This window comes from Panthera leo, chromosome A1 (genome assembly GCF_018350215.1).
Source record: "Panthera leo isolate Ple1 chromosome A1, P.leo_Ple1_pat1.1, whole genome shotgun sequence".
In the NCBI taxonomy this organism is placed as follows: Eukaryota; Metazoa; Chordata; class Mammalia; order Carnivora; family Felidae; genus Panthera; species Panthera leo.
The window spans coordinates 80030553-80045092 of record NC_056679.1 but is presented as its reverse complement, the minus strand read 5'-3'; the positions used below and the strand labels follow the sequence as shown (position 1 = coordinate 80045092).

General features: G+C 52.6%; 1 protein-coding gene across 1 annotated transcript in view; it reads left to right on the top strand.

The window, feature by feature from the left end:
- Positions 1-14540, top strand: part of LOC122215128 (sperm acrosome-associated protein 7-like) — a 19113-nt gene extending 4573 nt beyond the window's left edge. The window contains exons 3-6 of the mRNA XM_042930281.1: positions 597-695; positions 1571-1666; positions 11806-11886; positions 14319-14540. Of these exons, the coding sequence (XP_042786215.1) occupies positions 597-695; positions 1571-1666; positions 11806-11886; positions 14319-14392 (350 nt within the window). The 3' untranslated portion in view covers positions 14393-14540. The remainder of the gene's footprint in view (positions 1-596; positions 696-1570; positions 1667-11805; positions 11887-14318) is intronic.

Here is a 14540-nt window from a genome sequence, read left to right as displayed (position 1 = left end):
TGTGACCCTCGTAACATGCCTGATGAGATAAGACAGACCCATTTTACAGAGGAGAAAACTGAGGGTCCAAGTAGAAGCTGCCTGCGTCGTGATCCAGTGAGAGTGAAACCAGGACGTGGGTCCCGTCTGTCTGACGCAAAGCCCAGCGCGCTTACGTTAGAAGCTTCCTGGGAGCTGTCAGGGAGGCGTAGAGGGAGAGAGAAAACAATGCTGCATTCTGTAGAAATCGGGAAAGACCGTGTGCCTCCAAGGGGACGGCTTGGGGAAAGTCTCAGAGGGGACAGAAGGACAGAGGGGCAGAGAGTAGAGGTGGGACGGCATCTGGACCAGGCTTTCTAGCCTCGTGTCTTTGGGGAACAAAGTTTATTGTCCAGGGCATCTGGACGCCCTCAGGTTTTCAGGAGTTGTTGAGGGGGGCAGTGGTCTCCCACCCCAGACAGAGCTCTTTAGAGACCCCAACCCTGTCCGTCTCCACGGTGCCCCTTGAGTTCCGGTTTCTAGTCCCGCTTCACAGAGTGCCTTCGGTCCAGGTAGAACAAGAGGGTACCTGTCCTGCTCTGCTGGTTCTGACATGTCCTTATGTGCTTTTTCCCAAGATGAAATTCTAGTCCAAGAGATATTGGATCCAAGTAATTCATCATTGCTTATGACACAAAGACCACTACCAAAATCAACAACGATTATGAAGAAAAAAAGCAAGTATACATTTTTTAAACCTGTGATGGCGTGTACTCCTAGAGGTCTGTGGTTGTGAAGACACAATCCTACCAGTTTACATTCTTTAAGGCCAGCTTACTTCTGGGGCAAAAGCAAATGGCGGTATGCAAGAAACAGGTGTCCGGAACCTTCTCTGTAACCTTCCCGAGATTGAGGCGGCCAAGCTGAGGCTGGTGGAGACAAGTTCCTCTCATTTTGGGGTGGTCTCGGGGGTGCACACGCAAGCAGGCTCTTGTGCTCAGGATGCAAAGGCAGCTTAGCCACTGCGGGACACATGGAAACGGGGACTTGTGACCACCCGCTCACTGACATGTACCTAAGCATTCTGAGAGCGCGGGCAGTGACATTGACCCCATTGCACGCGGGACAGAACAAAGGTCTGAAGAACCTACCGAGGCCACACTGCTAGTAGTGAACGTGGAGAGAGAAGGTGCTTTTCCAAAGGGCAGTTCCATGGTGTCCGGGGTGCGTGTCAATCAGTGAAACAGCTCGCTGAGAACCAAGACCCAGTATTTGGCTGACAGTTGCCAAGGGGAGGCCGGGAGCAGAAACCCACAAGAAGTGCGTGAACTGCATTCAGCAGCCGGGAAGTTCAGCACTTTCTTGCAATTGTGCGCCCAGATGTGAATTCCGGTTCCTGGGACGAACACCACCCAGCATCTGCTGGGGCCCAAACTGCTGGGTTCAAGGCGGTCAAATGACGCTTGACTCTGGTACATCTCAACTTTCCAAGGCACGTTTTCAGTAGACCTTGACAACTGTTAGCGTTCCGTAAGATACAGTGTGGACCCAAATGTTCACGTGTATGTAACCAAAAAATCTTTTCCTTATTTTTTCATGGTCTTCATCAAAGAAACCTATACTCAAACGGATTATAAGATGGATATTAGTAAGAAGCATCATAAAAAGAAATTCTCTTCTGGGAAAGAAAAAAGGCCTTTCTTTGATGGTAAATGCAACCCGGTAATGCCCCTGCCTTAGGAGAAGGTGGTGGGGAGGACAGAGGAGCCAGGCAGATGTACACGGGGATGTCCCCGTCACGGAGGATGAAAGCGTGGCTGGAGAGAGATTGAGGCTGCTTCACCCCAGTGGGGCTGATTTCCCGTCTCCGTAGAGGAACCGCCTGCCCACCACCCCTGCCCGTGGTCCTGACCCTGGAGAAGCAGAGCCTGGCAGGAAGGTCCCGGCAGGCAGGTGGCCACTAGCCGGGAGGAAGGGCCGCCACACTGCCCGCCCCTCCCACATGTCAGCTGGGTACCTGCCCCTCCCTGGGGGTCAGGGGTTGGGCAGGGAGAGCCAGTGTCGCCCCCGCCACCAGGGAGGTTCCCCCGGAGTGAGGGAATGTGTCCCTCCAACGGCCAAGGTTGCTGAAATTAACTCCATGTTCAGGCTCTGAGGCTGAGGAGCTAGCCCCCCACGGGGTGACAGATCTTTTCCTCACCCTAAAGATGATGCAAAAGAAAGGTGCCCATGTAGCTCGCGGGACGCCTGGCCCGTGAAGGGTTGTGGCGGGCCCTAGAGGAGGGACCAGGTCCTTTGTACCAGGCACAGTGGAGGGGAGCTGAGCATATCTGCAGGCCGGGCCCTGGAACCTACATTTCAGTCCATTCCACAGAGACTCGTCCCCAGGGAACCAGCCTCTGGTGTTTGGAAGGATAGAATGAGAGTAGGATTTTCATGGCAAGGAACATTTCTAGCCCCTCTGGGGTTGTCCCACCCACTGACTGACTCAAAGTGCCTAATGGGCATGAATACAGCCAGAAGCCTTTGTTGCAGGGGGGCTGCAAATAGGAGAAGTTAAGGAAGGGTCTATACTGAAGGATGGGTGTGTCTCCACTGAAGGACCACGGTGACCTAGAGCGGCTTCAGGGACACACTCTCCCTGCATCACACCCATCAGGCTCACTGGAGAAGCAGGAGGAAATAAGAATGGACAGGAAAACCTGAGCCAGTGAGAATGAGAGCCAGGGGGAAGGGACTGAGTCTGGGGTGGGGGCATCAGAGAAGCCATCAGCCCTCCAGGGTCCTGGGGCCCAGGCCCAGCCTCAGAGGGACCGTGCAATTCCCAGACCCATGGTGCATGCATGGACAGCTGCAGACGACGCTGCAGGCCACCCCTGTGCCCATCCCCATCCTGGGCTGCACCCTGAAACTCGCCTGAGGGCTCGGCAGAGCACCCCACCCTCCCCACACGGCCCCTCTGCTGCTGGGACGCACCCTAGCCTTCCCCGGGTTCCAGGCAAACGCCACCGTTTAACATAAAGGCCTCCTCTCTGTGTCAGCAACAGCTTCGTGCGGCAGAAGTTGTCTGTGCCCCCCTTAGCTCGAGAGTGCTGTTCCGATGGAGAAACTGAGGCACGGCTCGGCTCAGGGACTGCCCGTATCAGGTGGCAGGCTGAAGGTAGATTGGGAGCCAGCCCCAGGCAGGACTGACAGGGGGCAAGAAGGCGTGGTGCCGGACCCGCCAGTCAGCCTGGGAGGGACATTTCCACTGGGTGCAGAAGAGTCTCTGAGCCAGCTGTCCCTGGAGGAGCACCGTCCTCTTTGAGGGGGGGGGCACCATAGCTGTCTCCCCCCACCCACCCCCACCCCGGACCTAAGGCGCCCTCACTACCCACCCAGGGGACAAGACCCAAACCACTGAGCACACGGAGTGCCATGTTCTCAGCAAACTTAATGATGGTCCACCTCAATAAAGATCTCTGTTTGCAAACTGGTACAGACGGGCGGACTGTCTCTGGCGACTTGTACAGGGAGGCAGGTGCTGCCGTGGCATGTGCGGGAGCGAGGTTCATGTGTCTGGTAACAGGAAAGCGACGGGATGGGTGAAACGTGCAGGATGCAACGTCTAAAACAGCTCCATTGTGAAACCAGTTTAGACTTACAACCTAGGAAAGTGGTAGAGTTTCCCGTGTTCCTTCCACCCAGCTTTCCCCAGTGGTAACGTCTTACGTAACTCGAGTACAATTACTAAAACCGGGAAGTCCACGCTGATGCAGTCCTGCCTGGTAACCTACAGACCTGGTCCAAATTTTGTCAATTATCTTCCCAATGCCATTTTTTGGCTCCAGGATCCATTCAGATTCCTCATGGCAGCTACCGGTGACGTCACATCTGTCGTTCCCGCCTGGGGGGTTACCTGGTCTGTCTTTCATGACTTTGGGGAGTACTGGCCAGCTACTTAATACAATCTCTTTCAATTTGGGTTTGTCTGAATTCTCCCCACGACTAGATTCAGGTTGCCTTCGGGGCAAGAATGTTAAAGAAGTGATGCTATGTCTTCCTTCATGTGTCCCATGAGGATGTGCATGATGTAGACTATCTCAATACCCGGGGTGGGGGGTGTTCACTTCACTTCGATCACTTATTCAAGGTACTGTATACCCGGTGTCTCCATAATCAACTTGATTTTTTTTCCATGTGTAAACAATTAGTATTTTGGGGGGAGATACTTTCAGACTGTAAAAATACCCTGCTTTTCACCATATTTTCACCACTAATTTAGCATCCATTGTTCCTTTTTAAAAATCGTTTATTTATTTTGAGAGAGAGAGAGCACACACTCATGCATACATGTGTGTGGACGGGGGAGGGAGAGAGAGAGAGAATCCCAAGCAGGTTCCATCCTCAGAGCAGAGCCCAACATGGGGCTCAATCCCATGAAACATGAGATCATGACATGAGCCAAAATCAAGAGGCAGCCATTGAACCGACTGAGCCCCCCAGGCGCCCCAGCATCCATCACCTCTTAACTGCAAGAATTACCACTATAGTATTTGCCAAAAGGTGATTTTCTAGTTCTACCATTCCTTCTACATTTGCAAGGAAGAGCTGTACTTTCTTAAAAGGACTTTATCTACTTGTTGATTCCATTATGTTTAGATCCGTGTAACATACTGGTCTTCACTTTATTCAGTGGGTTACAAACCACTACTATTGTGCATTTTGCTTCTTTGGTTTTCTTATTTGGAGCTCAACACATTGGCATTGCTCTTGCACACTTTCCCTGCCCCAGCCCTGGGAGCAGCCAGGTCTGCACAGAGCCCTGCTCCCCCATGCTGGAGAGGGGTAGTTAGAAGCCAAAGTCAGGGTTGGATGTGTTTGCTGCTCTGGTGGGGTGTTGTTTCCAGGCCCCCCGGTGGACAGAGCCAAGACAGATGTGTGTGGGCACAGATCTGTGTTTCCACACCTATCTGCTCAGATGTTGGGCATCATGAATTCAGACTCATTCCACTGGTCCCAGACCTGCCCGTGAGGCTCATCCTGCCTCCTTCCTTTTGTCTGTGAGAATCCTGGGCCTCCTGCCCCACTAGAGTCCGTGCATTTGCTCAGTCCCAGAAAACACAGAAGTAGCCCAAGAATTGCTGGTGTAGCCCCACCCTGCGAAAAAACAGATTTACTAACTAGCAGGCAAGATTTGTGTACTGCCTTTCATGTTAAGCCTTAGAATATGTCGTCAGGTACTTCCTTCCAAACTTCCTCGTCAGGCTCTTTTCTTCCCGCCCTCCTAGTTACTGACTTGTACTATTCTGCTTTGGGTCCCTTTTCATTGTGGTTGATGTCACTTCCTTCTTTTGAAGTATATAGCCATGATTCTAATACAAAAAGTCTTGCATCTAAGAATTCCACTTCCGCTGTGCCCCTAACATTGGTGCCACCCTGCTTCTGTCCACCCGCTGCCTCACGTCCCACAGGGACCAGCCTCATCATCCTGCCTTATCCTTCCCATGCTTCCTTGGGCACAAATGAGCAGGTACATGTTTATGACCCTTTTTTGGTACAAGATTACTCAGTTTACTGTTTTATATCGTATGTCTTCTTAAATGTTTTTAAGCCACTTCACTGAAGTCTGATCGTGTGTATTTTCTTATAACTCTTTTTCTGTGCATGAAAGGTAGCACAGTATGGATATCTGGCACTTCCCTCTCTTAACCTAACAATCTGTGCTATAAATTATTCCACATCTGTTTACAGAAGCTTCCTCATTACTGATTTTTACACTTGTCTAGATCTGCATCGTGTGGACAGAGTACAGCTTATCTAACTGCTCTCCCGCCCGTGGGCTTTCAGGTTGTTTCCAACACTTCGCCAACAGTGCTGCATTGGGTACCTTCGCACATGTCTTTTCATGTTGTTGGATGTGCATCTTCAGGGTAGACGTCTACACATGGTCTGCTGAGTGAAATCAGGAGTGTGTATGTGGTCACATTTGAACCACCAATAACCCACAGAAGGCTGTGCCCGTTTGTGCTCCCACCTGCGGTGTGTGTGAGGGCCTGTTCCCCTGCAGCCTTGGTGACAGTAAGTCTTCCTACTTTTACAGCTTTGACGATCAGATAAATGAGTTGGAACAGCTTCTCAAATGTTTATGGGTTATTTTTAAAAAATATTTATTTTTGAGAGAGAGAGAGACAGCGTGAGTAGGGGAGGGACAGAGAAAGAGGGAGACACAGAATCCAAAGCAGGCTCCAGGCTTTGAGTTGTTAGCACAGGGTCTGATGTGGGGCTTAAACCCCAGACCATGAGATCTTGACCTGAGCCAAAGTCCAATGCTTAACCAACTGAGCCCAGGTGCCCCTGTTTATGGGTCATTTTAATGTATTTTTGTGATCTGCTAATACCTTTTTCTCATTTTTCTATACCTTAATTTTTTAAATGTTTATTTATTTTTGAGAGAGAAAGAGCAGAGGAGGGGCAGAGAGAGAGGGAGAGAGAGAATCCCAAGCAGGTTCCACACTGTCAGCACAAAGCCCGACACGAGGCTCGAACTCACAAACTGTGAGATCATGACCTGAGTTGAAGTTGGACCCTTAACCAACTGAGCCACCCAGGTGGCCCTATATCTTAGTTTTTAAGAATTCTTTATATGTTAAGGATATTAGTCTTTTGTCTGCGATGTATGTCACTAATATATATCTTCCTCCTGTTAGTCAACTGCCTGTTGATATTGCCTGAAAATTTACAAACACAGGCTCATGGGGAGTTATGGTTTGAATCAGTCCTTTCCGCACATCAGGCTGAGAAACACAGTTTTAGGCATTGTCTGGCATTGACACTGCTGAGACGCTTGGTAGAAGCAAAGGAACATACCCTCCACCGGGCTGCACGTGATGTTCTTAGCCCACTGCCCTCCCAGAGGTGAGCCTCCGGTTCACCTGTGGAACGTGTGAGGTGACACACACACTAAAAATAGCACGTAACAGAACAACCTCAAAGTATAGAATAAGCACACATTAGGACTTTTCTATTTAGGAAGAAAGCTGCCAAGAACATTGGTCACACCCTAACAATGACAAAAAGGCAAATAACCAACAAAACCACGACTTCTCTTGAGCCCAGCAGAGAGCCGAAGTCAAAAGGCAACCAGGTGGGCTGAATTCCCACAAGGGATGAGCATCTCCATGGAGGGACGGGACACAGGTCCGTGTCAGCTTTGACGGAGCATGGGAAAGACAGGTGGCCACCAAGCAAGTGGGTAAGAAGAAACCAGCCAATGTTTTGCTAATTCTTAAAGGCCAAGTGTGGGCTGTAGGTCAGTTTTGCGTAGCTGGGCCCCAGACTCAGGATCTTAATTCTATTCTTCAGCTCTTTTCCACAGGGCTCACCTGGGACAGGGAGCAGGACAGAAGACCAGAGCAAGCGCTTGCTCTGGGGGCAGGTGGAGGTGTGTATGTGATGACCGGCTTCTGCTGGGGGCCACGCAGAAATGAACTAGAAACTGTCTTGGACCCCTGACTCACACCGATACTATAGGAGTAAGGTCTTAAAAAGAAGTGGAGAAAGGGAGCGCCTTCACCTTGCAGGCCTCAGTAGGAAGCAGTTCAGTCCTTTCTCATTAAGAATGAGGTTGGCTGTAGGTTTCTTGTAAATGCACTTCATCTGCCTGAGAAAGTTTCTCACTTCTTATTTTGCTGAGGGGTTTTATTATGGCTTTTGTCCAATGCTTTTTCTGCATATATTTAAATGGACACTTCTTTTTCTTTATTATGTTACAATCGTGAATTACATTGATTTTTAGATGCTAAACCAACCTTGCATTCCTGGGATAAGACCTACTTGGTCATGACGTATTATCCTTTTCAGTTTTGTGCTACTTAACTTGCAAATATTTGCTCAGTATTTTTCACCTATGTCCAAATATCGCTAAGGGTTTTGCATCTATATTCATAAGAAATATTGGTTTGTAATTTTTTCATTTATTTTTTTTGTAACATTACTGTCAAATTTTGGTTAAAGTTAAGCTAACCTCATTTAATGAGTCAGGCAGTAATGCCTCTTATTTCCTGTAAAAGTTTGAGTAAGGTTGGTATCATTTCTTCCTTGTATGTTTGATAGAAGTCACCAGTAAAACCATTACTTTGCATCTTTTGGAAAAGTTTCTGATAAATTAAAAAATTTAAATATCTTAGGGGTGCCTGGGTGGCTCAGTCGGTTAAGTGGCCGACTTCGGCTCAGGTCACGATCTCGCGGTCCGTGAGTTCAAGCCCCGCGTCAGGCTCTGTGCTGACAGCTCAGAGCCTGGAGCCTGTTTCAGATTCTGTGTCTCCCTCTCTCTGACCCTCCCCCGTTCATGCTTTGTCTCTCTCTGTCTCAAAAATAAAAACGTTAAAAAAAAAAAAATCTATGTGACTATTTGGATATTTTTCTTTAAATATTTTTTCTGCTCCAAAATTTTTCTCTTATTCTTCCAGGACTCAAATTACACACATGCATTATACCTTGTGATGTTGTCCCGTGGGTCTTTGAGACTCTGTTCATTTTTTACATATTTTCCTTTCCATTTCCATTTGTATAACTTCTCTCTCTCGCTCCTCCACAGTATCTCTGTCTACTGTTGAGCCCATCAGTAAAATTTTCATTTCAGGTGTTGTATATCTTAGCTCTGTAATTCTCCTTCGATTCTTGACCATAGTTATTTCCCTGCTATTCTCAGAGAATATCTTTTCACTCACTTCTAGTGCTTTTCTATACCTTATGGAGCATGTTTATAATAGCTGCTTTAAAGTCTTTGCCTAATAATTCTACATCTGAGTCATCTAGAAGCTGGTATTGTCAATTACATTTTCCCTTGAAATTTGGTGATATTTTTCTGATTCTCTATACATTGAATTATTGTGTGTTTATTCCTGGGCATTGTAAGTATTATGCTGTTTTCGATTGAACCCTCTGGAGAACATTAATGTTCTTATTTTAGCAAGCCATCCCCCCTGGTTAGGCTTCCACAGTGTACTTGATCTTGCCATTTGTGAGTGGTGGTTTGAGTCTGTCTCTTCTCTGCTGGTTTGAGGGTCCCGTGTATCCACCAGCTAAAGGAGGAGGCTGAGACGGGTGGGGTTTCACACCCCGAATCAGGAAAGCCATCTTTCTGGAGTTCTTCCCTCCTGAGCCCCCTCATGCACGCTCTGCTCCCAGGGGTTCCTCTCCCTGAGGCCAGAAACATGGAGTTTCTATCAGAGCTCCGGGGCCGTTGCCACTGCGTCGCAGCGCACCGGGCCGACACCCGGGTCGAAGCCAGGAAGGCAACAAACACAGACGCGTGAAATCCACACCTCCACAGCCTCCTGCGTGTGATCTCTTTCCAGGAGCCTCAGGTGGCTCCCGTGTGACTTCGTGCAGAGGTTTGGGTTGGGTGGGGGGCTCACGCTAGCAAGAGGCCGCCAGAATTCCCACGTAGCGTTTTTGTTTTTTTAAATTCCATGAAATGCAGACCTTCCAGCCACGAGAAAATGCTAACAGAAATGCAGCCTGAGGCAGGATAAAGTGACCCTTCCTCCCCGGTGACCTCCCACCTGACCCTTACCGCCTCACCTCGAGCTCCTCTGTCCTCAGGCCTGAGCCATCTGCTTGATCTGGGAAAGCCGACCTGGAGGGTTAGGCAGCCCCTGTCCCAGCGCACGACAGTGGAGGTGGACCAGGTGGAGGCGGCGGCCTGTTCAGGCTCAGGCTGCCTGTCCTGGGCCGTGCCCACCTCCTGAAATCTGTCATCGGCTCTGGGATAACATCAACTGCCTTAACGTCCTTTTCGTGTGTGTGCCCTCCTTTCCTTGGGGCCCTCCTCTTCCCTTTTCCCCTTTCAACCAACGACCTCACTGGGACACTTAGGTACTTCAGTTGTCTCCTCCCCGGGGAATAAGGAACACACGGAATCATTCTGAGTCTGATTGTCAGGTCAGTGGTGTGTCCCACAATGGCCTAGGATGGCTGCCATTGGCCCCCAACATGTCAGGGGGCTGTTCTGTTGCTGCTTATTAGTGTTTGAGCAGGCAAAGTTTGGCAAGGGGAATCTTTCAAAGGAATGGATCTCTAATGGTGGAGCTCCGGCCCTTTGGGCAGAGGGCTGCGCCGGGGCCCAGGTCGGGTGGGGCTGACTCTCAGGTCCACCAGCCACACTTGGCAGGTGGTTTGAAAATTTGCAGCCACGACACCTCCCAGGAAACGAACCAGCCTCGGGGGCCCTTTGGCTGCACGCCCAGAGTCCACCCCATGGCCCAGGAGCAGGACGAAGGCCACCTGCCCGCCCGGGAGCCATAGCACCCTCGGGCCCAGGCAGGGCTCCTGCTCTGGGTCCCCACTTAGAGGACCCACATGTTACAAACATCAGAATCCATCTGATTTCTCTTCCTCCCTGTAGGAAATTTTCTTAAGACGTTGGCAACCAATGGGACAGAGGGAATGAAGGAGAGGGAAGCATACGGGCACCAGGGCCCCCAGCAGGGAAGGCTGGGAGTGGGGGTGAGGGTGGGTGAGAGGGGAGCCCCACCACTCATCCTGGGAAACCAGAGAGAGGGGGGACTCCGAAAGTCTCCTTCAAATCACAGTAACAACACCTGCATAGACGGGCTACGCAAGGTCGCTGTGCCCCCAACCCCTCTGCCTAGGGGCATCACTGGGACGCAAGGAGCTGGAAGAGGAAGGGGACCTGGGACAACCCGGGTTCTGCCCCACCTGCCCCAGCTGGCCTGCGGCTGTGGTCTCCTTCACCCTGCTGTCTCAGCGAGGAGCAGGCTGAGGGTCCCATGCAGGAAGGTGGGGACATGCCTTGTAACTCCCACAGTGGGACACATGGCAGGTGGTCTCCACGAGCCTCTGGGGCCCTGCCACGCTGGGGTGGCCCCTCCAGGAGCATGTGTGACAGCGTCCTATCAGAACACCTCCCTGAGGACTAGGGTCTTAGGCTGAGCCACTAGAAATGACCGTGCAGATCAAAGACGGTCCGATACCCGCTCCCAGGAACCTTTCGGGGCCCCTGTGGCTCAGCGTAGCTGGGCACCCCCAGGCGTCCCTTCTCTCCGAGCCCACGCAACACGCAGGCCCCTCTGGGAGCAGGTGTGCATCCTGGGCCTGTGGCCACAGGTGGGGCATTTCCCGGAGCTCCAGCCCCCGCCCCGACGGGCACATGGGTGGGCTCTCAGCGGGGCGGTCAAGCAACCCCACGTGTTGAGGACTCATTGCTCAGGGCTACGCTGAGCTCCACCACCGACTGCCCCAGAGACAAAAAAGTATAGACACCACAATGTCGTCCTCCTACGCCACACCTGGGGACAGCATGGCAAAGAGGGTTTAAAGTAGGCTCCAAGGAATGAATCTCTAATGTGAAATTCTGGCCGCCACAGCAGGGCACCTCTTGGAAACTGACGGGCTCTCCTTCCTGGGCTGGAGCCCTTCTCTCCCACTAAGCGCCATGGTGGGACTGCCAGTGGAATTTCTTCTCTTCCCAATGGCTGATCTTCTGTAGCACAGTCTTACGTTTGACTTCATGATGACACCTGTCACGTGCTAAGAGACATTGCACGGCATGGGGGATGGTATAGGAAAGCGGCACACGCAGCCCCATTGTGAACTGGTTGACGAACAGACAGAGTGTGTGTGTTGACCATCCCGGCCCCTTTCTGAGCTCACGGGAGGGAATGAAAGGTCCATGCAGGGCCACAAACCACGGGGCCATGAGCCCTGAGGAGGCAGTGCAGGGGACAGGCCCAGAGCCCCAGCTGAGCTCCAGACAGCCTGGTTGAAAGGAGAAACAGGAGTTTGGAATTAGACCACAGTTGTGTGTTAAAGCTTGATCATTGTGCTTAATTTTTCCCACAGAAGAGGAGAAAGAGACACTTTATCAGATTAAAAGCCTAGCAGTTCTGGAAAAAATCATTGACAACCTTCGAAGAGCTTTAGGTAAACGGAACTTGGGGCCATCTTGGTGACAGGTAAGCTGCTCCTGCCCCCGCCGTGGAGAGAAGTAAACCGTCTGCTCCAGGGGACAGCTCTCTGGAGGGGCAGGTGACTCAGTCCCTGGGCAGACTGGCAGGGAACCCCACGGATTTCCTGTGTTGTCATTGCGGGACTCCTGGCCCATTGAGTCCAAATTCCACGAGTCCTGGGCCACGTGTGGGTGTCCCCTCCCTTCTCAGCTGTCCCTGGGACCTGTGGGCCCACCACTACATACCACAGGACCAGGCCCACAAGGTCCCCAAGCCTCCCACCTGGGGAGTCCCACACCTTTGAGCGCCCCCGCCCTCCTCCCTTCCGTTCCTCCCACCCCTGCCCCTTCAGACAACTTCCTAATTGCTGAAGTTGGTCCACGAATTTCCCCTGGTGGCTTCTGCTGCGGCCCCATGCTTCTTCCTGGAACTTTCCAGAACACTCCTGAGCCTCTTCTCCAGGCCAGTCCTCCTCCTGGCCTCCCAGCCTCTCCCAGGTAGACTCTGTAGTCCTGTAGACGGTTCGAATCAGCACCTCCCGAGTTCTTTCTACCACACACCGGTCCACGCACCCTGAGACCACCGGGTTTGGGGCGCATCACGCCCACATTTCAAGCTAGTGTTAGCGAAGACTTCCGGGGGTTTGTAAACGGGCCTCGGTGCAGCCCCATTAGTTGGGTCCTCATAGAGCCAAGTGCAGGACCAAACACTTACACCTGGCCACCTTCATTCGCCTCCATCAGTGCTCACTGGGCACCTACCACGGGCCCACACCCTTCCCAGTTCTGGGGACTGAGCACCGTGGACAGGGACCCCTGCCCTCGAGGCGCCCACATTCCAGGGGAAGGTTAGATAGCCCTCCGCTCCAGCCTGCTGGGACACTTCTGGGTCCGGCGTCTTGCGGTCAGCCACTCCTTCAAACCGCAACCCCCCCCCCCCCCCCCCCCCGCCCCGGCATCCTCTATGAGGCCAGCCTGCTATTTTGTCCTTTGTTTAAATGCCCAGCAGGGTGGAACCGCAGACGGGTCACTAGAGACCTTGCATTGTGTGACTGGTCACCAAGCAGCCAGGAGCCACTCTGACTGTGCGGGGCCAGAGCCAGCCCTGGGACCCTGAAATTGCAGGCCCCCACGGTCTGCACCTCCCCCCAGTGGGACAGCCCAGTGCAGTCGGGGGTTGAAAGGGGGGTGAGCGGTTGCCCCGCCTGCCACAAACTTACCAACCGGTACTGACATCCAGCCACTTTCTGCTGCTTTAGTCAGATGTCAGGGAGACTTTGCCAAATCCCCAGTTCCTGGGTCCTGAGAGTTCTGTCGTGAGAACAGGAATGTCCCTATGGCTCCAGTGTCTGAGGCAGGGCCTTTCCACCTGCTGTGGCTCCTGCACGTTGGCCCTGGGCCTGCCTGTCTGGGGGATGGGTGGCGGGCACTCCTCTGGTGCCAGGGCTGGGGGCCCAGCGGTGCATGCACGGGAGGGACCGAGGTCCTTGACCTCCCAGAGCCTGACGTCACAGGACTGCGTCCACAGGGGGTGCCCCCGAGGGGAGGGGACACCCCCAGCCCAGCCCAGTAGTGTTCAGAGGGGCCCCCACCGGGTTTGGAGGCAGAAGGCCGTGGCAGTGAGGCATTAAAGGGTGCGGCCTGGCCCCCACCCGGTCCTCCCTCTGTGACCACCTCCCCACAGCTCCTCCCCTCTCTGCATCCTGGCCTGGGCTCCCCAAGATCCTGCCAGGGCTCTCCCCACCTGGCCCATTACCACCCTCACCCAAACCCACACCTTCCCCCTCTCCCTCATGCAAACAGTGCCTCCGAGTTCGCCCTGACCTCTCGGGGCTCCGGCTTGCCCCCTGCTGTCCTCTGCATCCCTGCAAGCCCACTCCCCCCACCCGGACTCCCTCCTCTCATGGCTCCTTTGGGAAAGTGAGGACAGTCCCCCTCACTCAGTGGCTCATCTATGTGCACACTCAGTGCACATAGGGTCAGGCTCCCTGCCACGGGCTGGACAGCGGCTCAGAGTGCAGGATTTGGAGTCGGCCTGACCTGGGTTCAGATCCCCAACTGACTCCCAAAAAGCTGTGTCGACTTGGGGTGACCCAGGGCAGGGGACAGCACATCCTAAGCCTCAGCTTCTTTGTTCTCTTAAGTGGGGTGCTCAGAGCACCTGCCCCACGGGGGTGCCGGGGGCAGACTGAGGTGCCCACACACATTCCCACCGCCCCGGACCTGGGGGAGGGCCACACCCGGGACGACCCCGAGGAAGTCTCTTGTGGTAGGTCAGGTGCCCCTCAGTCTCTCAGCCCAGGGCTCGTCCCAGTACACACCCGTGTGAGCGAACCACAGGAGGGTGTGAAACCAGCTTCCTAGGAACACAGAGGATTTCTCAAGAAAATCTCCTCTTTCCAAACAGGCAACACTCTCAAGCAAAGACTACAGAAGCACAGGCGTTTGTTCAAAGGAGCCAAACACCACAAGGGGAAATAGAGCCGGAACTGAGAAGCCAAGACTGCCTGAGGGGACATCCACTCACCCGGCCACTAGGAGGAAAAATAAAATAGAATCACTATTTTTTATAAAGAAGAATCTCTTTATTCAAGGAGTGCCAAATAAAATGAACACATTTAAATATTAA